The following is a 24,445-nucleotide window of genomic DNA, read 5'->3' as shown; positions in this document are numbered from 1 at the left end:
ATTTGATGATGATCTTTGGGGTTTTGTAAACCAATTTACACCTTGAAGCTTTTTGCTTTGATTTAGGGGAGGAGTCTGTGACTTCCCTGATTTTATTCTCATTTGCCCCAAGGAATATTTTCTTCTCTTGAAACTCTTCCCTGGGGGATTTGATAACAGCCTTCAACTACCTGAAGGGGGCTTCCAAAGAGGATGGAACTCGGCTGTTCTCAGTAGTGGCAGATGACAGAACAAGGAGCAATGGAGGAGGTCTAGGTTGGATATTAGGAAACACTATTTCACTAGGAGGGTGGTGAAATACTGGAATGGGTTACCTAGGGAGGTGGTGGAATCTCCATCCTTAGAGGTTTTTAAGGCCCAGCTTGACAAAGCCCTAGCTGGGATGATTTAGTTGTTGTTGGCCCTGCTTTGAGCAGGGGGTTGGACTAGATAAGATCTCTTCCAACCCTAATCTTCTATGATTCTATGAATCAGGCAAAACTCTGAAGAAATCAGTAGGATTTTTGACTGCCTAAGGACTACTGCAGAACTGGGTCCTTAGTCTAAATTTCAGTTGCTCCCTCTATTCACTGTTGGGGGAGGGGAAGAGGAGGAGGAGGGTAGAAAAGAAAAGGTGGTATGTGGACCTGGAGACTACGGATTTTTTTTTTTGAACTGCATTGATACACCAGATGTCTTTTCTGGACCTGAGATCAGAGACTTAGCATGGGACTTGTTATGAACTAAAAAGAATCTATATCTGTGACAGTGTAGCTTAGAAAAAATAAGACGTTGATAAACCCCAGGAGTCCCATCCTATCACCAGCTGTTGCCTAGTTTGATATATGAGAAGGAAGGAATCTCAAATGACAACCAGAGATGAAGATGAATTATTTTTTTCCAAATATAGTTTTCTTTTGTGTTTCTTTAGGTTGAGGGGCTTTGCTCCCAAATCATTGTAATGTGCCTTGAAACTGTGAGTTAATGAAAACCTACTTTAATTAAACTGTGAAAAGATGACATACTTTTATTTTCAATTTAGCAATCCCTCTTTTTTTTCTCTTTTCTTTTCTTTTTTTTTGTTCGTAAAATTACTTAATTTCCCCTCATCCCACTGCAAAAAAAATAAGTTATAAACATGTTAGGAGTGAATTAAATTCTTTGTACAATCACAGCGTACCATCTTAGTTAAAACGTGGTATGTTTGCTTTGGGAATCTTAAAGGGAAAGCTCACTGATTTTCACATCATACTATTTTCAAATAAAGTTTGACAAAAGGAAAGAGATAAAAGCTTCAATTTCTTAAACTTTCTTCCATTTCGTCTCATGAAATAACCATTCAATTCCAAACAGCTTGTTTCTGTTTGAACAATTTCAGTCACTTGAAGTAATTTTAAGACTGTAATCTTAATTTAAAAAAAAATTAGATTGTTAGAATTTAAATAAATATTATCCTGTACACTAGATATCTTATTTTCTGAAAACCCGGATCCTTCTTAGTGTAGTATTTTTGCCTTTAGATTCCTCAAACTAGGCATGAGCAATTTGACCTTGACTGTCATCAGCATGTGACAAGAATATAAAGCAGGAGATTTCTCTGGAGCAAACACTTTAAAGAACCTGCCTCGCATATAATATTTTCTAGCTGCACACATCATTATTAAAATAAAAAAAGTAAAATCTTTATCTGACAAGGTTCTCTCCATTTTGTTCATGGATTTCACAGCTTTGATGTTATTCTTCTCTTATTGTGACAGAATTGTATCCAAATATGACATAGAAAATTACAGTACTTACAGAGGTTTTCCTTGAAGATGTATACAAATTTCTGCATTTGCTGCATTAAAAGCATTCTCTCAGCTGAATAAAAAAATTCATATCCACAAACAGCATTCTCAAACTGTTGCATAGCAAGTCTGGGAATTGCAAATCTTTCATTGTATTGCATTCTCTAAATAATAGTTTATATACAGTGTATTATACATTTAGATCCTACGAGCCAAATTCTGAGCTCAGCTACACCAATATATCTTTGGAGTTGCTCTGTGGAATTATTGTGGATTTGCTATAGTTTAATTTAAAGCAGAGTCTGATCCATTGGATTAAATTTGAAGAAGAAAAAAAAACCGATTCATAAAAAAACTAGAAAAGAAATTCAGCAATAAATACAAACAGAGGTAAAGAATAAGAGAGTGAAGAAGTAGTACAGAAATTGGAGGAAATGGTGGGAGCATGGTGCATGAAGAGTGCTAACAATAGAAATTACAAATAAAGAAATAGAAAATCAGTACACCAACACAGACAGAAAAATGGACATGTGATGTCATACCGAAAAGACACAATACAATACTGTGTGTGGAGATGGGGAATAGGCGGAGGTTGTTAGAACAGAACACATGAATACATTACTAATAAATTATAGAAGTTAGAAGAATTTTTATAAAGGGGATGTTATAGCACAAGTTTAATTGGATTTTGAATTTAATCACATAATTTAAAAATCTATAGCTGCAGACATGATTTTTAAATTACAATGACAAGTGAGCCTTTTGTAAACTGTAAAATTCTACCAGCATATAGTGTGTGTTTAAAAGTGTTTGAACAGATAGGGTTATAATGAACTGGCAAAAAAGCAAGATGTGTGCACATGGGCAGGCTTTCAATCCCTCCAGGTGACAACTTCCTTGAACAACCTAAGGAAGGAAACAACATAAAGATACAGAAAATTACAATGGCCTGGTCGTATTGCAGGGTGACGCAAGACAAGATGGACTATGCTGATGATAGTGTGGAGACCGTGAGATAACAAGTACAACAGGGTCTGCCTCCCAAGTACATATTGTGATCATCTTGCTAGACCAACTGGCCCATATTTTGGCCAGGACCTGACTGCTTGGTGTTCTGCATTGAATGGACTGAGGCTGTGATCAGGGGTGAAAGTTACTTAAAGGATTTACCGGTATGCTGGAGTCCTGAGCAGGGGGGCGGGGCCTCAACCAGAAGAGACAGGGCCTTTAAATCCCCGGGCCCTTTACATCGAGATTTAAAGGCGGGTGCTGTAGTGGCGACTGGGAGCCCTGGGCCCTTTAAATCACTGCTGGAGCCCCATGGTAGTGGTAGCTGTAGCGGCAGCCAGGAGCCCCGGGGCTCAGGCAGTGATTAAAAGGGACCGGGTCTCCGCAGCGGCCAGGAGCCCCGGCCCCTTGAAATCACCGTCGGAGCCACGGGCCACCACTGCTATTCTGGGGCTCCGGCGATGATTTAAAAGGACAGGGCTCTGGGAGCCCTGGGCCCTTTAAATTGCTGGCCTGGGGAAGCTGCCCCCTGCCAGTATGGTCGGCTGTGTACCGGCTCTTGCCGATATGCCGTACTGCACCAGACCAGCTTACTTTCACCTCTGGCTGTGCTGATGATCACTTTGTTCCAATATTCTTCTTCAACTTCTGTGTGAAAACTTCTCTCCAATAGCCTGGGACCAACACGGCTACAACAACACTGCATAGAACCAGAAGGTGTTTCCTGGGAGAAGACTGATGGATGGAGAGCAGGAAGAGGGGTTTCTAGCTGATCTATACAAGCTGGGGCTGAAGGCAGGAGGGCAGTGGAGGGGCTCACTGCTGATGTGTCCACTGTTGAGAGCTGGACATAGGGGAACAGTGTGAGGGCCGGGGGGAGTGAGGGATGCTCTCTTGGTGAGGATGATCTCCAAGCAGAGAGGTGGTGGGGTTTCCTACTTGGAAGAGAGGGGATGAACTCTAACTGGATGGGCTGAGGGGGCTGTCCTGGCAGAGGAAGAAAAGACGACCTGGCGGGGAGGAGAGCTAGGTGTAGTGGAAGACAATGGAGCATGGTGAGGATGTACTTCCAGCAGAGAGGCTGGGGGGGGAGAGAGGAGAATAGGGTTTTAAGGAAGGACAACATGCACAGAGGATGATATGGACTATGTTTTAGGACTTTTGTCACAGACTACTTGCATTATATTTTGTAATTAATACCTTTCCTGGGGGCCCATTTTTCTGTAAAGGGAGCCTGGCATAGAGTCTTTGGATTACCTGACAGGGGAAACTGAGGTGGGCACACCAACTGTGCTGTGGCCTGGCACAGGAGGGGACTCCAGGAGTGGCTGGTCTATCACAACACCCAATAAATATATTTAAATTTCCTAAAACTAATTTTTCTTATAAAATGCAATTTTGCGTGTCTAAATATAAAATGTGCTTAAAAAGCAAATATTAAGGTTGAAATATATGCATACAATGAAAGCAAATAACTTCCCCATCTCTTTCCTGCCTCTCATTCCACCAACCTCTTCCTGCCACTTTTAAATCTGGCTTTGCATATTTCCTTCACACTCTACCTGTGAAGTTTTAGCACTGACAAAGGTGCTATGCACTTATCCCTGCATGTGTGGTAATTGTATAATAAGCAGTAGATGGGCCTGCTCGCACTTCCACTGCATCCGATGAAGTGAGCTGTAGATCACGAAAGCTTATGCTCAAATAAATTTGTTAGCCTCTAAGTTGCCACAAGTACTCCTTTTCTTTTTGCGGATACAGACTAACACGGCTGCTACTCTGAAACTTCCACTGAAGGCAACTAGGTGTATTGCTTTTGACTTCAAGGGGAGCATGATCAGGCCCCCAAATCTACCCCAAACTAGCCTGTGACAACTTCCTATCCTTGCCCAGTTAAGCAGAATAGGATGGCCATTCTGCAACAGGAAGATTTGTGACTCTCCCAAACTTATTAATATAACTTTTCAAACTGTTACAATAATTTTAATCCAAATCTTATATGAACGGAAAGCATCCTTTTATAATGGTCTCTTAACTTTCTCCAATGGTGTGGTGGTGTTATGACCTTTCAAAGAATTCTTAAAAGCAGGAAACCTGCTGTAAAATGTAGGCTGAGATCAGTTTCCTGAAGAGTTGTCACAGTTAGCATATTCTTATCAAGTGTATTTAAGTGTGAGGCCAAATGCATAAAAATGGCCAGTATTCCCTTCCTATATCCCACTGCATCTAGATGAATTATATTTCCAATCAAAATGTGAGATACGCAGCACAACAACATGAGCGGTTAAGACCAGGGCTGTAGATGCTAGCTGATAGCTAGGTCTATGCTTTAATACTTCTATGAATATTTTCTCTAAAAAGCTGATAATACTGAGAACTTTTCTTTTGAAAATAACATTTTTGTTTTTTCATTTATTTTTAATATTTGGTGTGTGCATATGTGCGTTCATGTGTGCATAGACTTATTTAGATACAGATATATAAATAATGGCACCACTGAAATCAATGGTAGAAATCCCACTGACTCCAGTGATGCCAGGAACTCACCCTTAGATCTCTGCATTCCTATAAAGTAATAAGTGATAGTATTTCTCCATAGAAAAGGGAAATTGCCAAAAAGAATTCAATGCATCCTTGAGGCCCCTGAGGCCTTTAAATATCTCACTACAAAATCTGGAGGAGTTAGTGTATTGAAAAGTTATTTTAGACAATTTTCAGAGGTATTTAAACTTTTAGTAAACGTTTCTCTAACTTGGAGTTCTGTACTTTTGGCTCCCACGGTACACCAGAACCCTGACTTTGTAGGTGGATGAATATGGAAAACATTGTAGAACACTTCTCTGAGAGTTTTTCTTTCAACTATATGGCACAGGGAAATACTATTTAGATGGCACTATTATAAGGTGGGTGCATAACTGGTTGGAAAACCGTTCCCAGAGAGTATTTATCAGTGTTTCACAGTCAAACTGAAAGGGCATATCAAGTGGTGTCCTATAGGGATCAGTTCTGGGTCTGGTTCTGTTCAATATCTTCATCATGATTTGGATAATGGCATAGAGAGTACACTTATAAAAAGATACCAAGCTGGGAGGGGTTGCAAGTGCTTTGAGGATAGGATTAAAATTCAATATGATCTGGACAAACTGGAGAAATTGGATAAAATTCAATAAGGATGAATGCAAAGACTCCACTTAGGAAGAAACAATCAGTTGCACACACATAAAATGGGAAATGACTTCCAAGGAGGGAGTACTGGGGAAAGGTATCTGGGGGGTCATAGTAGATCACAAGCTAAATATGAATCAACAGTGTAACATAGTTGCAAAAAGAAAAAGAAAGAAAACATCATTCTGGGACATATTAGCAAGAGTGTTGTAAGCAAGACACAAGAGGTAATTCTTTCACTCTACTCCATGCAGAATAGGTCTTAGGAGTATTGTATCCAGTTCTGGATGCCACATTTCAGGAAATGTGGACAAACTGGAGAAGGTCCCGCGAAGAGTAACAAAAATGATTAAAGGTCTAGAAAACGTGACCTGTGAGGGAAGATGGAAAAAATTGAGTTTGCTGAGTCTGGAGAAGAGAAGACTGAGGGTGGGACATAACAGTTTTCAAGTACATAAAAGGTTGTTACAAGGAGAAGTGAGAAGAAATGTTTTTCTTAACCTCTGAGGCTAGGAAAAGAAGCAATAGGCTTAAATTGCAGCAGGGGTAGTTTGTTAGACATTAGGAAAAACTTTCTAACTGTCAGGGTGGTTAAGCACTGGAATAAATTGCCCAGGGAGGTTGTGGAATCTCCATCATTAGAGATTTTTAAGAGCAGGTTAGACAAACACCTGTCAGGGAAGGTCTTGATAATACTTAGTCCTGGCATGAGTGCAGGAGAATGGATTAGAAGACCTCTCTAGTCCCTTCCAGTCCTACGATTCTATGATGGACAAAATCCATGATCATTTGGTGTTCCATAAAGATATATTAACATTTGTTTGGCACAGGCAGCGTGCTGTTACTCACTCTTGGTTTTGCCACTTGCAAGTAATGAGGAATTCCTAAACTATTGCCAATTAAACCTCTGTACCTCGCCATTATTTTTGTATGTTTGCTTGTGTGTTTGATATTAGAACACTTTTGGCTCGAGCCCCCTGTTACTATCTGAGTCAATGGAGTTAGGTCTGGCTACAAAGCTATTGGAGCGTACAGACTGATAAGCCTGAGTTTTGTGCTGAGCCTGTTCAAGTGTCAGTCTAAGCTTCCTGTTATTGGGTTTTGTCTACAACAGTAAGTAGTAATTTGTTGCTGATCCCTACTTGCATTTCTCTCTTTCTTAAGTTGTAATTTGTTTTCACTGAGAAAATATAGAGGTGCAAAGAAAATATTTATAGTTTATTTTTAACAATATGCTGCATACTCTAGTAGAAGAGATAATACTACAGGATGTTATAAATTCCTTGATCAGTCAGTCCTTTTCCATAAAAGGAGGTAAAGGGACAGTGGAGTTACACCAAGAATGAATTTGGCCCTGTGTGTCCAAGTATTTATAAATGTGACTTGTTTTATGGGTAGATCTTCTCAATTTTCAGTCCACAATCTGTCCATAGTGACTTATTCTTTGCTACTCATTCATACGAATTTATGCAATTCTGTCCTAAAAACCCTATTGTGTGGGTGAATATAGAAGGGATGAGCAGAATATGAAAATATAGACCTAAACACATTTGTGTTTTGGAACCATCCTTTCCTTCACAACTCAGTTGCAGATGACTAGGCCACACAGATTATTGCTTTTTTTATATTTTATTAGTGTAGGCTAATAGATTCATTGCAGCTCCTTTGCTCTTTTGTTCGTTTTTTCTTTTTTCTGTACCCTGTCCTGATAGGTTTGTAAAGTCAAATGTCCCTAAACAGCATCTACAGCTGAGATTAAAAAAAAGGTAACATTGAAGCCTGTCAAACCGGTTTTGGTCACTGAATGACTCATGTCTGCCATGGTGAGAAAGTGAATCATATTTGTCTCCCTTCATCATTTATTGCAGAGGGACAGTACTTTGCCTGTCTTTGAGATTAAAATCTGGAAACACCTTTTCAGAACCATGTCTGGTCTCTAATGATAGGTGATAGATACAGAATAACTTAACAGATCACTAATGCCTTAAGATGCTGTGTGTGTTCACTTTGTACCTTTTCAAAATTAATTGGAAAGGTTTTTGTCCAGCTCATTGACCTGAACTGGTCAAAAGTAGATATGGGGCACAACTAGACCACTCTGAACTTTCAATCTCACCCAAACGCTGACGATGTTGATTGGTGATGGGGAGTTGAATATAAGGGACCTGGTTTTAGTTTGGCAAAACAAACCGACCAAGAGCTTTCTAAAGGATAAATGTACATTTTTGCTTATCATTGTTTAAAATAGAGCGTGGCCAAAACTGGACCCAAACTTTGATGGGTAATTGGATAAATAGGGCTCAGATCCAATAACAGCTAATTTCAGGCTTTGGCTTGGTAACAAAAATGTTGCTACCATCTTCCCACCCCCCAAACACATTGTGTGCATGTGTATAAGTAAAGCAATATATAATTAGTATTTTTAAGTTTCTAAGAATTAGATTGGCATCTCTGGATACTGAAATCATCTTAAGTTTTAACCAAGTGCAATAGTTCTGGTACCTGATGTGAACAACTCCAACCATTATATATGGGAATGCCGATCACCTTGATGGCCTGACTAATTCCTGTTTGGTTTCTGAAAGAGATGTCACTTATGTCAAATTGTTTTTTTTAAAGTGAGAATATGGGGCCATTGGCAAAATACAGCGACAATTGAGCAGACAACTGTGCAGCTGCGTTTCAGTCTATATCAATGCAGTACAGAACTGATGGGAATATTAACTTAACTAACATTAAGTTTTTCAGAAAACTTGCAGGGTGATCCTAATGAATGACTCAGCAACCAGTGTCCATCTGCAAATACTGGATACTCTATCTGAAAAAGCTTTATGGACTGTCTCATGTTTGTTGCAAATTAGTTCCAGAACCATAGAATTTTCACTCAGCAACTGGAAAACTACTTCAGGATTTGGCAGTTAATTGTCCTGAGATCTAACCTGAGTGGCTGAGTTCAAGGAATTTATTCTTGTTTTTCATGGACTTATGCATGTGTTTAAATTTTTCAGTGGATTTTGTTTTGTTTTTTTGGATTGATCTACAGAAATGAGAACCTCAGCTATGAATATTTTGGACACCATAGAAATCAGCCATAGACCCAATTTATTTGTTTAAAGTAATATTTTGTGTATTTACCTTGTTTAGTTCAAAGAACAACAGGCACAGAGATGAGGTGGTTCAAGGACTGTAGCTCTTTCAGCAGTGTAGGATCTCTAGAGGGCTAAGCTACAACAGTGGTTGAGATTTGCTTTTGGCACTAATCAGATAGTATCAATCATAACTCAGTTCTCTTGGCTTCACACACCTGATACCCCTTCTCCACCATTTGATATGCTCTGCCTCGGTTTGATTGTTAGGGCTGGAAAAGGGCATGTTGTGGTGGAACTAAAAATGGAGGGAGAAACAAGTGTTCTAAAATCTAGTTTTGTAAGTCTTGGGTCTCTCAATGTATGTGCTCCTCTATTGGGATGGAAGACCTGAGGTAAGAGAGCAACCATATTTTTTACCTGCTTACAGGCTGTGGTATAGATTAGAGATTAGTGTGTGTGACTTATTAAAATAGAAGGAAGCCAAAGGCATCTCTTTCCACAAACATTTTTCCAGGAACATTGATTTGAATTTTGGAATGGATTCATTTTAATCAAGTTTGTGCATCTCTTATGCCTGCACATTCAAATCATTGGGTTTTAAGTGGTACGAAAGTTTGCAGAAAGCAAATTACTAACTGGCAGAAACCATAGAAACCAAACTTTGCTTTCACATCCTGCACAAGTATTTTTGCCAGAAGCACTTATACACGCGTTCAGTTAGGAACTGAAACTATATCATTCAACTTAACTAGCCAATCACAACTAACCTGTGCAGCTCAAATAGCAAAGTTACTTTAATATACTTTACTAGATTGTGCCATCGTTACTTATGCAGAGTAGTACTTCACTCTCCAGGTAATCCTGTTGCCCTTAGTGGGACTACTTGCGGAATAAGATAATTTTCACCTTTTGTAGGTGTAACATTTTGCAAACTCTTCAAGGCAGGCATTGTCTTTGCTATTGTATTCACATAGGTGCTGTGTACAATAGGGCAACTGGGCCTTATGATATACAAATAAGAAATATTCAGAAATTTGTTCACGACCTTGTTTCTCAAAGAAAATTGAGACCCTCCTCCACAACCTTCACAATTTTTGTTGAAAGATTTTGAATAACAAATAGAATGTAAGGGAATTGCTCATACATACAGCTCAAGCAGAAAGAGGCTAAATTAATCAAACTGCATGATGAGAATTATTCTGCTCAGCTCTAGTCTCTTTATAAATGTTTTTTTCATATATTGTGTATAAACATGTATCCCTCTCTATACATTTTTATCTAACACTGATCTGTCAATTCCACACTCTACAGGGGCTACTTTTATTAATTTCTTTATTGTTAAAAGCCTCTGGTAAAATCAGTCAGCTCAGCTGTGTTTTCAGTGTCTTTCCATTTCCCCCCCTTCAAGTACCTCTCTCCTTTCCCCCAATAGCCCTTTAGTGTTCCCATCTCTAAGAACTGCTTTTTCCTATCATGAATGAGTTTTCTGCTTTCTGTCTGCATCTGCTGTTTGCTCAGTCACTGACCTCCCAGCTGCAGAGAAACATCTTGAAATAGTGGCTAAAACATTCAGTTAGAAATAGAATACAAAAAGCAAAATAGTTTAATTTCATCACGCCTAGCCCCAGAAGCTGCTCAGCAAACAGAAGTACCTTGTAATTGACACACCAGCTGAGTAGAAGCATTTGCATTATATAACCTACTTTCATTGTTTAAAGGCTAAATAATAATGAGTGCGATGACATATATTGACTGATTGGATCAACAGTGCAGATGGAAACGGTTTGAAACAGTCAAGTAAGAATTGCCAACAAACCTTCAAGTAAAAAAAAAAATCAATCACCTGTTTTCTTTTCTTTGCTGTGTCATGATGTAATATTTTCAAATGGAAAAATCATTCTCAGTAATGGTTATTAAGGCTCCTTCCCTAAGAAAATAGGTGATTTTCTGAGACTTTAAGAAACAGGATAGTTCAGACTTGTCCCTGTAAAGTGGTAACGTGGATAGCTTTTGCCTTTTGCTATTTCTTTGTTAAATGTTTTGGTTACATTTTAAAGTAAGGGGTAGCATGGTGATGGCCAGCTCCTGAAGTCCTTACTGTTTTCACTCAGCCATAACTCAGACAAATCATTTACTTAAGCCAGAGGCTTTTGTCTTAGTAATGAATCGAGGTTTTGGTTCTAAATTGTCCATTCTTTCTTCCCTCTTGTCCTCTCCTCGTTCTCCCTGCCCCCATGTGTTCTGCAAATAGGATTTTAAATACGAGGTTTGAAGTTAAACTATTTTGTTTACTTTTTCTTCAAAACAATTTTTGCTTAAGGGGTGGAGAGAAGCTCAGAGAACTTATCAGGTTTCAGAGTAGCAGACGTGTTAGTCTGTATTCACAAAAAGAATAGGAGTACTTGTGGCACCTTAGAGACTAACAAATTTATTTGAGCATAAGCTTGCGTGAGCTACAGCTCACTTCATGGATGCATCCAATGAAGTGAGCTGTAGCTCACGAAAGCTTTTGCTCAAATAAATGTGTTAGTCTCTAAGGTGCCACAAGTACTCCTGTTCTTTTTGAGAACTTATCAGCAAGTTTATTTTATTTAAAACCATAAATGTTGGCAAAGGGGACTGCATATTTGGCAATGGCAACTAAAGGTTACATATATGATATTCCCTGTGTTAGTGCTGTGCAAAGCTGGAATTTGGGGGCAGATTTTTTTTTTTCCACTCCGGCGTCTTTATGGACTATAGTGACAATTAGCAAGGTGATAAAGTTTTGGCAAAATCCTGGCTTTTGTAACCTGAGTTAATAAAGGTAATGTGAATATCTAAAATACTAATATATTGAGGTTGTTGTAACATGTATTTCAGCCTCTTCTCCATCCCAAGAGGCCCTTAGAAAGTGACTGCTATAATTGAAACTATAGAGCTGACAACACTACTATTGCTTGAAGAGGAGGTTATCCCTGTATTTGCTCTTGAAGTATATGGTAGTCTGAGCCAGGTCCCCCTTGCATACTCTAAGGGGACTTTCTCCTTCCTTTTGAACAGATGTGTGACCTCTTGTTCATGATATCTTGAATGGAAACTGTCAGTGGACCAGGTCATAGGCAGCCAGGCCGAGTGGTCAGAGTCTGAATGCCAGAGCCAAGGGCTCAGGCAGAGTTGGAATCAGGAATGAGAGAACATAAGAATGGCCCTACTGGGTCAGACCAAAGGTCCATCTAGCCCAGTATCCTGTCTTCCGACAGCGGCCAGTGCCAGGTGCCCCAGAGGGACTGAACAGAACAGGTAATCATCAAGTGATCCATTCCTTGTTGCTCATTCCCAGCTTCTGGCAAACAGAGGCTAGGGACACCATTCCTGCCCATCCTGGCTAATAGCCATTGATGGACCTATCCTCCATGAATTTATCTAGTTCTTTTTTGAACCCTGTTACGGTCTTGGCCTTCACAACATCCTCCGGTAAGGAGTTCCACAGGTTGACTATGCATTGTGTGAAGAAATATTTCCTTTTATTTGTTTTAAACCTGCTGCCTGTTAATTTCATTTGGTGACCCCTAGTTCTTGTGTTATGAGTCATAGTAAACTACGCTTCCTTATCTACTTTCTCTACACCAGTCATGATTTTATAGACCTCTAGCATATCTCCCCTTAGCCGTCATTTTTCCAAGCTAAAAAGTCCCAGTCTTATTAAGCTCTCCACATACAGAAGCCGTTCCATACCCCTAATCATTTTTGTTGCTCTTTTCTGAACCTTTTCCAATTCCAGTATACCTTTTTTGAGATGGGGTGACCACATCTGCGCGCAGTATTCAAGATGTGGGCGTACCATGGATTTATATAGAGGCAACATGATATTTTGTGTCATATTATCTATCCCTTTCTTAATTATTCCCAGCATTCTATTCGCTTTTTTGACTGCCACTGCACAGTGGATGTTTTCAGAGAACTATCCACAATGACTCCAAGATCTCTTTCTTGAGTGGTAACAGCTAATTTAGACCCCATCATTTCATATGTATAGTTGGGATTATGCTTTCCAGTGTGCATTACTTTGCATTTATCAACACTGAATTTCATCTGCCATTTTGTTGCCCAGTCACCCTGTTTTGTAGCTTTTCACAGACTGCCTGGGTCTTAACTATCTTTAGTAATTTTGTGTCATCTGCAAATTTTGGCACCTCACTGTTTACCCCTTTTTCCAGATCATTTGTGAATATGTTAAATATGACTAGTCCCAGAACAGATCCCTGGGGGACACCAGTGTTTACCTCTCTCCATTCTGAAAATGGACCGTTTATACCTATCCTTTGTTTTAACCAGTTACCAATCCAGGAGAACACCTTCCTTCTTATCCTATGGCAGCTTACTTTGCGTAAGAGCCTTTGGTGAGGGACCTTGACAAAGGCTTTCTGAAAATCTAAGCACACTATATCCACTGGATCCCCTTGCTCCAAATGCTTATTGACCCCTCAAAAAATTCTAGTAGATTGGTGAGGCATGATTTCCTTTTACTAAAACCATGTTGACTATTCCTCAATAAATTATGTTTATCCGTATGTCTGATAATATTGTTCTTTATTATAGTTTCAACCAGTTTGCCCAGTACTGAAGTCAGGTTTACAGGCCTGCAATTGCCGGGATCACCACTGGAGCCCTTTTTAAAAATTGGTGTCACATTAGCTCTCCTCCAGTCATCTGGTACAGAAGCTGATTTAAATGATAGGTTACAGACTACAGTTAGTAGTTCTGCAATTTCACATGTCAGTTCCTTCAGAACTCTTGGGTGAATACCATCTGGTCCTGATGACTTATTGCTGTTTAATTTATCAATTTGTTCCGAAACCTCCTCTAATGATGCCTTAATCTGGGACAGTTCCTCAGATCTGTCATCTAAAAAGAATGGCTCAGGTTTGGGAATCTCCCTCATATCCTCAGCTGTGAAGACCGATGCAAAGAATTCATTTAGTTTCTCCGCAATGGCCTTATCTTCCTTGAGTACTCCTTTAGCACCTCGATCGTCCAGTGGCCCCACTGGTTGTTTAGCAGGCTTCCTGCTTTTGATATACTTAAAAAAAAATTGCTATTACTCTTTGAATCTTTGGTTAACTATTCCTCAAATTTTTATTTTTTGGCCTTCCTAATTCTATTTTTACACTTCATTTGCCAGAGTTTATGCTCTTTTCTATTTTCCTCACTAGGATTTAACTTCCACTTTTTAAACGATGACTTTTTGCCTCTCACTGCTTCTTTTACTTTGTCGTTTAGCCACGGTGGCTCTTTTTTGGTTCTCTTCCTATGTTTTTTAATTTGGGGTATACATTTAAGTTGAGCCTCTATTATGGTGTCTTTAAAAAGTTTCCATGCAGCTTGCAGGGATTTCACATTTGGCACAGTATCCTTTAATTTCTGTTTAACTAACATCCTCATTTTTGTGTAGTTCTTCTTTCTGAAATTAAATGCTACAGTGCTGGGCCACTGTGGTGGTTTTCCTGCCGCAGGGATATTAAATTTATTATGGTCACTATTAACAAGCGATCCAGCTATATTCACCTCTTGGACCAGATCCTGTGCTCCACTTAGGACTAAATTAAGAATTGCCTCTATTCTGGTGGGTTCCAGGACCAGCTGCTCCAAGAAGCAGTCATTTAAGGTGTCAAGAAACTTTTTCTCTGCATCCTGTCCTGAGGTGACATCTACCCAGTCAATATGGGTTGGAACTGGATTACCAAGAGTAAGGGAAGGCAGCAGCCGGGCTGGTCCTGAGGTAGGAGGAAGGCTAGAACAGGATGGGAACATGGCCGGGTGCAGGGCAGGATCTGGGCTGGAGCAGGGCTTGGAGAGACAAGCACAGGGAGGCAGAGAGTCCATGGCCACGTGCATGTGCATTGAACAGCCAGTAAGCTGCTGCTGTTCGGTTTAAGAAATGGCCTGCTGGCTTCCTCTGCCAGTCGGGCAGGGTGGTCCATCAGGCAGCCTAGCTGACTCATTAGGGCATCAGAAGTAATGAGCAGTTGCCACTGGCCAAACCGGACAGTCTCTACGCAAAAGAATAAATGGACACAAATCTGACATCAGGAATCATAACATTCAAAAACTGGTAGGAGAACACTTACGTGTCTCTGGCCACTCAGTGAAAGATTTAAGGGTGGCAATTTTGCAACAGAAAAGCTTCAAAAACAGACTCCAATGAGAAACTGCTGAGCTTGAATTAATATGCAAACTAGATACCATTAACTTGGGTTTGAATAGAATCATAGAATCATAGAATATCAGGGTTGGAAGGGACCCCAGAAGGTCATCTAGTCCAACCCCCTGCTCGAAGCAGGACCAATTCCCAGTTAAATCATCCCAGCCAGGGCTTTAGAAAATTATAATTATAATTTAGAAAATTAAAATTATAATTATAATGCGTAGAGACTGGGAGTGGCTGGGTCATTACACATATTGAATCTATTTCCTTAACTTAAGTATCCTCTCACCGTCTTGTTAACTGTCTAAATGGGCCATCTTAATTATCACTACAAAAGTCTTTTTTTTCTCCTGCTGATAATAGCTCATCTTAACTAATTAGCATCTTACAGTTTGTATGGGAACTTCCACCTTCTCTGTATGTGTGTGTGTATATATAGATCTTCTTATATGTTCCATTCTATGCATCCGATGAAGTGGGCTGTAGCCCACGAAAGCTTATGCTCTAATAAATTGGTTAGTCTCTACGGTGCCACAAGTACTCCTGTTCTTTTTGCGGATACAGACTAACACGGCTGCTCCTCTGAAACCTTACTCCTGACAGAGACCTTGCATGCTTTACATTGTTTTACATGCTCAAAGGAGGCATAGCAGGACTTAGAATAAGACTTAACCATACCTTTGTTAACCTGTCTGCCAGTAACTACTGTGACTACTGAGTTCTTTTGTGTTTAACAAAGTAAGTCCAGGTACCTTTGTTAAAACAAATCCCTCCATTGTCTTTGGCCAGACAGGTGTGAGGCCAGACACTATATGTTTTTCCATCTGTACACCATACCATGGCATTGAAGTGTCTCACATTTTTATTCTCTGTCACGCATGTAATGACTGCAAAATGTGTAACGTGCTATACATGGTGCAGGATTGCTCAGATACCAATAGCTGGGGGGCTGGGCTGGGTCACATAATGATATTATTCCGAGGCTGAAAATTTCAGTTCCTTGTTAATAAGGTGGAAGAACTTCCCTTACATATTATATAGAATGCTAAATAATGGCCATTCAACAACAAAACTGTTTGAGTAACTGTCAGAGCACACATTAAAATATCCATTCTACCTGTGGATTAGGGTACATAGACTTTGGGATATCTGCATGTTTGAGCATGCATCTGTTTTAGGCCACAAATCTCTTTGCTGCTGAAACAAATAATGGATCCCCATTTAAAAGTGTAGCTACAGTATAAAAGCTGGCATGCTGATTCAGAACTGAAAAACAGCAACTTAATCTTTTGAATACTCCTAGTTGTTCTTTTCTGTCAGTGTGTATATAGTCTACATATATCACGCACCTACCTAACTGTTTAAATATATTTCCTACTTGTGGACTAAGAAAACACAATTAGAATTGATTATGTAATGAAGTTTTTTCCTCCTTTAGCTATACTAAATAGAAAACATAATGTTAAGAAAGAAACTTTTCTATGGATGAGGCATTTGATGATGTTACAGGCTATAAAGTACCAATGTACCTATAAAGTCACCAAAAATTAACATTTTCACAAAACATGTATTGGCACATACTTGATATTTGCAGAGACTTAGGCTTTTGTTGATACACCAACATTCATAATTACGTGTGAATTATAATTTTCTTAAGACGAGCATGCATGGGTTTAGAACTACAAACACCTGTGTGTGTGAAGCTTATATGAATGTATAAATGCGTAGTGCCAGTGTTAGCTATTTCTGCTGATAAATATTCCGGAAGTCCTCCAAAATGGTTTGGGGTTGATTTTAGTAGGGCCTCAACTTGGACATCCCTTGTGTGAACCCAGACCTGTGCATGCATTTCTTGATTTCCTCACCACTAGCACCCCCCGCCCAATGACAATTCTATCACCTGCATGGACAAAGGGTAGAATCTTTCCACTGGAAATGTGAGTATTAGTGCACTGAAAACAGTCAGAGTGAGATGATAAAGCTTTCACATACCTCATTTTGGGACATACCTATTTCCCTTTAATTGTTCTAATCTTCTTTTACAACTGCTGCACATTTAGCACTTGTCTAGAGGCTGATAAAGTGCAGATACTGCTTATTGAAGCACTAGATGGCACTTCATTATTACTTGCTAGAGAGTGTGCTTATTAATAAAATAACAGTAATAAGAAGACCAATTTTGCAAATTTAGATGCCTCCATAAAAGTACACAAGTACTAATTTAAGCATCTTTGGGCACCAGAATTTTTAAAATAGAACCCACAACTTTTTCCCTCTAGATTTAGTGTGTCTGCTGGTCTGACTAGCAGATTTCTCCCAAACTCAGGCTGTTCTGAAAGATATTGCCTAAAGATACCAAACAAACTCTATGATGTTTAAACAAATAATCCATATCAAGTTAAATCTCGGTGGCAATAAGAAACTTGAGAAATCTGTAATCTGCTGTAAACCTTTCTCTTTCTATGCCCTTATTATTTACTGTAAAATGTACAGTTTTAATGGATGTACATGTTTCTTTATAGACAGGTGGTTGTGGTTTGCTACATCTTGAAAGAACCACTTTGTTAGACTATACAGATATAGATGCAGTTTTCTTTTATTGTGCCATGTACTTCACAGTAGTAGGTGCTGTAAAATAATGCATAAACCTCAATATTAACTGAATAAATTAATAGTTCCTTTAATTTCCTTTCAGTATATCAGCCGGCAGTTGGATGGGCAGGAGTTTTGAAACCCATAGAACTCTTCAGATTTAGTAATCTCATCATGAACAAGAACACCAGTACCCTACTTGTCAGGAGTAAAAGTGTAAGTGGGAGCCTTTATTTTTACCTTTCTATTTGTTTTCATATGTGTTCTCATTCCTAATGTTTTGCCATTATCTGTGTATTTTTTGTTAGCCTATGGAACAAAGTCCCTTTACTATTGTGAAAGCACCTGTGATAAGACCTCTGTTAACCTTCTCCAATTCTCGTACTTAGTGCTATCTCAATTGTACAGAGCTAAGATCATTTTGGTAGTTCTAAGAGTTCCTTTGAATAAGAACTTTTTCCAGAAAGAATTTATGTGTATTAATATTCAAAAGTATAGGAAGTTTCCTGAGCGTCCATGAAACAGTCAGCTAGTAGGGTCCCAGGAGGTGTACGGGTCAAAAAGGGAGAAAAAAAGTGTGAACTTGCAAGTAAAGTGATCTCTTCAGTACATGCATAACTTTGTGAAAAGGCAGCTGTACAGATTAGACTTGATCTGCAAATATTTATGATATGCCCAGCACTTTAGGCAGCATGGGAGTTGATAATGCTTTTTACAGCATTGTACAGTAAATACTTCTAAGTGAACAGTGATAATATGCCAATACTGTACATATGTGTTTGGATGACGAGGCATGCTTTACTTTCTCACCCTTTATTTTTTTTGTTTATTTTTGGCTTTATCCCTCCTGTATCTGTCTCATAATATTCAAGACTACTAATGAAATATAGAATATCTTCTGCACCCATATCTTTTTTAAAGACAGTAACAGAACAATGGTAACATGCAGTATTTAGAGACCTCTGCATCAGTGATTTTGCCTGTCAGGGATGGAGGATAGCTGACTTTCTAATATAGTGCTTGTATTTGAGGTTTCAGAATGTGCCCTTTTCTTTAATCAGCCAAGTGCATTTAAGGGACCACCTAGTACATGGAGATGTGGAAAGGAAAGCTTTCTACACATCAGAAGTTATATCATCAGAACAAATGAAGGCAGGCACATTTCCCTCGATGTTCACTCTTAAGTTTTAATTACTTTTCCCTCCTCAGATAAACAGTCTTCTCTCTCTTTCTATAATGTTGCCATTTAAATTTTAAGGGAATAAACCCGAGTGACTATATTCATAGAGGAAAGAGGCAGGAGTTTGGTAATCCTTCTGGTTGAACTGGAGTTATCAGGGTTACCCACAGGCTTCCAAATATCACTGTCAGACCAAATATTTTATTGTGTAATAAGTAGCTGCAAATGCATAACAAAAAGTGCCTCCAGTTAATTAAATGAGATTTAAGAGGAGGATTATCACCTCAGTGAGAGGGGAAAATGACATTTATCCTTTTAGGTCATTATCTTTTTATTAGAGGTAGGTTTTTGTGATTCTAGGATTTCAGCTTCATCTGTAATCTATATCTTGTTTCATTGGCTTCAGAATGTCATTGCACATACATTAGCCCATAAAGAAGAGAATCCTGTCAATGTGTGCCTGGAATATTTTTGTTTTTGCTTTTCTACCAAATGTGGAGGCAGTTAAGCATATCAAAACCTAGTTGTGAATCTAGCCTAAAGATGCTCTAAAGCTTATTTGTTTTACTACTTTGCCTGGCTTGCCTCACATCTCTCAGTCTGTAGAATAATACAGATTAGAGGTAGAAAAGACATTGATCACCTTTTCAGTCACTGTACTCATACAATATTTGAGTGATCTGTCCAAAGCAGCTTAAAATTACTCAAGTTATGGTGTTTCTGCCATTCCCAAATTCACAGTCCATTTTGATCGATTTTATGGCCAGAGGGTTTTAAAATTGGTCAGTTTCATGTTTTCAGATGTTTACTTCTGAAATTTCATGGTGTTGTAACTGTGGGGGTCCCAACCCAAAAGAGGGTTGTGAGGGTCACAAAGCTGATATGGGGGGTTGCGGAATTGACATCCTCACTTCTGCGCTGCCTTCAGAGGTGGGCTGTGAAGTGAGTAGCTGTAGAGCTTACTGCATCTGGGGGAAATTCCAAGAAGTGGAGGTGGCTCTGATCTTCCCTGTGCTGCTGGGAAGGCCCCCCCCAGGGCTGGGGAGGGACAGGACTTCCTTTTCCCCTGCACAGCCACTGGGAGCCTTCAGAGCTGGCAGCAACCAGGGGGCTTCCTGCAGTTGGGTCTGATCTCTCTCTCCCGCCCCTAGCAGCTGTGCAGAGAAACCTCAGTACTTGCTGTAATGGGCAAATGCTGCTGCATGCTCCAATCGCATCTAGATATGTCAGCAGCAGACCGCATGTAAAGTCCTAGAAGTGCTCCAAAAGCATTTTTAACCCACAAAAAATTGCATAAAAGGAATCTTTTCTACAGTGTATCAAAATTCTGTAGAAACAGTCTATCAGAATATTGCCAAACTTCACAAAATGTCTGACTCATGCATCAAATTGTAAAGATGAATTTATTGGTGAGAGATTAGTGATAGGGACAAAAGATGCAGGAGTTGAATGACAATGCTCAGAGAGCTCCCACAAACTCTACCAAGAGCTATAGACGTGCAAAGCTTGAGAACAAATTCACATCCAAATGCAGAGCATAAATGGAGCAGATGCAGATTATTCACCAACCAACACAAGACAAGCTTGAAAATTCGGGGGAAAAATACACCAAAATCTGATCAAAAGCAAATGCACAAACACAATACAGAGGCGATAAACAAAATACCAAGGAAGACAGAACAGTTTGCAAACAACCTACTCACTCCAAATTAGAGAGATAAGGTGAGTGAGGTAATATCTTTTATTGGACCAACTGCTGTTGATGAAAGAGACAAGCTTGTGAACTACACAGAGCTCGCCCACAGGTCTGGAAAAGGTATTCAGAGTGATCCAGACCTGTGGAAGAGCTCTGTGTAGCTCAAAAGCTTGTCTCTCTCATTGACGGAAGTTGGTCCAATAAAAGATATTACCTCACCCACCTTGTCTCTGTAATATCCTGGTACCAACACAGCTACACAACAGTGCAAATAAGTGAAAATTGTTTATCCGAATCATTTAGGGCTAGATTTTCAGTCCTTAATAGGCTATGCAGGGAAGTAACAAGGAAGTAAAAATCTCCTTTACTCTCATGCTCAATTCTACTCAGATTTTTATCTTGCAGTGACAAGGACAGCTAACCTGATGCTCCCCTCTGAGTGAGTGCTCAGAGGGTGGGAAGCCCCCTGGCTTTGCTTCCTCTGCTTACCAGCCAGAGTGGCTGGTCAGAGGCACTGGAGAGAGCAAGCTGCTCCATGAAAAGGGGTAGGGTCACTTACTGTTCCCCCAGAACAAGAGGGGAAACAGAAGAGGAATTTTGACGGAGTCACAATTCAATCCCTGGGATACTCCTGGGACAATGTATCTATGTAAATTTACAATCTAGCCATAAGTAAATACTTACTTACAAAAACTGATACATTAGCAGACATGTGAACCATTCACCTACATATTTTCAGTAGAGATTCATAATGAATAGCTTGACCAGCTGTAGTTTTGGATTATTTCTAGGGTGACCAGATGTCCTGTTTTTATAGGGACATTCCCATTTTTGGGGACTTTTTCTTATATAGGCGCCTATTACCCCCCACCCCCTGTCCCGTTTTTTCACAGTTGCTATCTGGTCACCCTAATATTTCCAAGTCTGATACCTCCCTCATTCTCATTCTTGAGAAATAATTGCCAGTGTTTTGGTAAATTCGTTAGCTAACTTCCTTAATTGTAAGGACTAAAAATCCTGTATTAACAAGAACAGATTGCATTGCTTGTGGCCCGTATGCTGTCCCTTCCCCCAACACCTAACCCCAAACACGCTGTGCAGTTTGAAAAGAATCAAATTGACAGGGAAAAATCAGTGCCTCGCTATAGCTAACTGCAGGGACAACTGAGGTGCCCCCTCCATCTTTGAAGCCACCTTTCCCCCCTTTTGTCAGTTTCGGTGAATGAGGGGCATCAGACAGATTTTAAGCAGCATGCGCTCAGACCCAGAATAGCAGCTGATGCACAGGAAATGGCTGGAAAAAAAAGTGTGTTTTCCCTGAAGCATCTTTAACTACTTTTGCATGTCCTCTGACTCTTCCACAGAGGCAGCTAGGGGCTGGCAGCCTATGACCTCAATAGGAATATTGCCTGAGTAAGGATGGCAGGATTTGATGCATGGTAAATTGATATTTAAAGTCTGTGTCAACATACAGGAACAGTAGAATTTAAGTGCTTTCATTGCATTGCCATGTGTACATTGCAATTCCTGCTACAGTGAAGTTCATCTCTGCAGGGAAAAAATATATAGCAAAAGGCTTTTTTGAGGAAGTGGTTGAGATCTAGTTCAAGTTTCTTTCCTCCAACTCTGTCTTGGATCCCCTCCAATCTGTCTTCTGCCTTCTCCAAACTATGGCAATTGCTCTCACTAAGGTGTAGCCTGGGATTAATTTGGGATGCCAAGTGCACCTGTCACAAAGAACAGGTTCTTTATTCAGGCAACTGCTTAGCGTTAATTAAGAAAATGAGATTGGTGAAGCACACACAGAAACTTTGAGCTTTAGTTAACATAAATATAACTGAAATAATAGAAAAATCAGTATATATAAGAATAAGTATAGTCAAGTGGTTTCCTGCATTGTTCATACTTACAATCTTACATGGCACACACTTAAAGCCTTATGTAGACCATCCAAAACAAAGATGGAAGAAAGAGTCAGTGGAGCAAACCACAAGAGGAAGGTGCTGGGCAAGACTTCTTACCTGGTTGCCCCTTGTCACGCTCTGAGTCCCAACTAGAGATGAGTGTAACCAGCTCTTTTTTCATTTCACCCATATATGTCCATGACCACATATGATTGAGTCTCAACCCTCTATTCATATTTGATATTCCAGGAGACCAATTTTAGGGTTCCAGTTGTCCGTATGTGGTATTCTGGTTGACCATAATTACACTTCTGACAGTTAACCCAACTGTTCATGTCAGTGCCTTTCCCAATAGCTTTGATATGTCAGTGTGCTTATCTCTTATTGCAAAAAGACCTTAAGATGCTACTCTGTTTGTGGTTTATCTGTTAGTAGAGCAATACATAATATAAATATCATAGGATACCTATTGCCAAATTTTGTAACCTTCAGTCAAGCCCATAATACTCAGGCTAGCTTAAACCAACTGCCAACTTCTACAGGGCCTCACTCAAAACACTTAACGCCTAATGCTTATTACCTGTAGCCAAGCCTACTTTACTACATGTATTTTGGTTCTGCTGCTTCTTGTTATAGCTTCAATAACTTCAATTATTATTTCTATAAGCATGCTTAACAGATTATATTTTACCCAAAGCTATATACCCTCTAAGATCAGGTCGGGGTCAACAAAGGTAATCAACTATCTTTTCCTGGATGAATCTCAGGACCTATTCTCCATTCTTTTGACCTTTGATCTCTAATATTTTTGATGCTGTCAATCACACACTCTTTCTTGAAAGCTTCTCCTCTTATGGCTTTCATGACTCCATCTCCTGGTTCAGCTACTACCTGTCATTGTTCCTTCAACATATGTTTGTAGGTTTTCTTCCTTCCCTATCCATGTCTCCATGTGATTCCCACATTACCTCATCTTTTACCCCCTCCATCCTTTTTCACAAATTCATGTAGCTATAACTACCATCTTTACATTGGTGACCCTGAGATCTGCCCTTATCATTTGTCTCATTTCAGCCTCTCTCTCTGATGTTCTGCCCTGTATACCTCACTGCCAATGTACATTTAACTTGGCCAAAACTTACTTCCTGGTCTTTCCTCCAAAACCATCTTCATTCCACTCACCTTCTCTTCATGGATGACATCATTGTTATATTCCTTGTTGTGTGTTTTTCATTACAATAGTGTCTAGAGGACCTAATTGAAATTGGGGGTACCATTACAGTAGGCCCTGTACAAACACATGTTAAGAGACTGGCCTTGGCCAATAGGTCAGTGGCAGAGCTAGGAATAGAAACAGAATCTCCTGACCACTAGATCTCATTGTCATCCCCACCAGTCTAACAGTTATCCTTTTTCTTTCTGTCCAGATAGCCAAAACCATCATCAAAATCTCCCATCTTGATTATTGGAACCCTTCTCTAGCTTCTTTGACACAAGTATCATTCCACTCTAAACCGTTCAAATTCCACAGTCTCCCTTGCCTATTGCTTTGACTATATCATCGCTCAAAAGAACCTTGCCCTAACTCCCCTGTTTCATTACATCAGGTTTAACCTGGTGGTCTTCACTTCCCTGACCTTTCTCATCACTGTCCCTTCTACTTTTCCACTCTTGTCAATTACTGCAACAACCTGCTAGTCTTGTCAATCCATTAGTTAGCCAGCCTCTTCACACAATCTTCCATGCTTTTCCTCACAGATGAGACACCCTCCCTGAAGTAATCCATATGGTGTCTGTGCTCCCTATCTTGCTTTTCCTTTAAATCCTTCCTTGAGACCAACCTTTCATTTGACACCCA

General features: G+C 39.7%; 1 protein-coding gene across 1 annotated transcript in view; it reads left to right on the top strand.

Moving 5' to 3' along the window:
* Positions 1-24,445, top strand: part of PDE4D (phosphodiesterase 4D) — a 1,096,073-nt gene that overhangs the window by 139,982 nt on the left and 931,646 nt on the right. The window contains exon 2 of the mRNA XM_074952575.1: positions 17,911-18,023. Within this exon, the coding sequence (XP_074808676.1) occupies positions 17,982-18,023 (42 nt within the window). The 5' untranslated portion in view covers positions 17,911-17,981. The remainder of the gene's footprint in view (positions 1-17,910; positions 18,024-24,445) is intronic.

Source organism: Natator depressus, chromosome 5, assembly GCF_965152275.1.
Source record: "Natator depressus isolate rNatDep1 chromosome 5, rNatDep2.hap1, whole genome shotgun sequence".
In the NCBI taxonomy this organism is placed as follows: domain Eukaryota; kingdom Metazoa; phylum Chordata; order Testudines; family Cheloniidae; genus Natator; species Natator depressus.
This window is presented reverse-complemented; position numbering and strand designations above follow the sequence as displayed.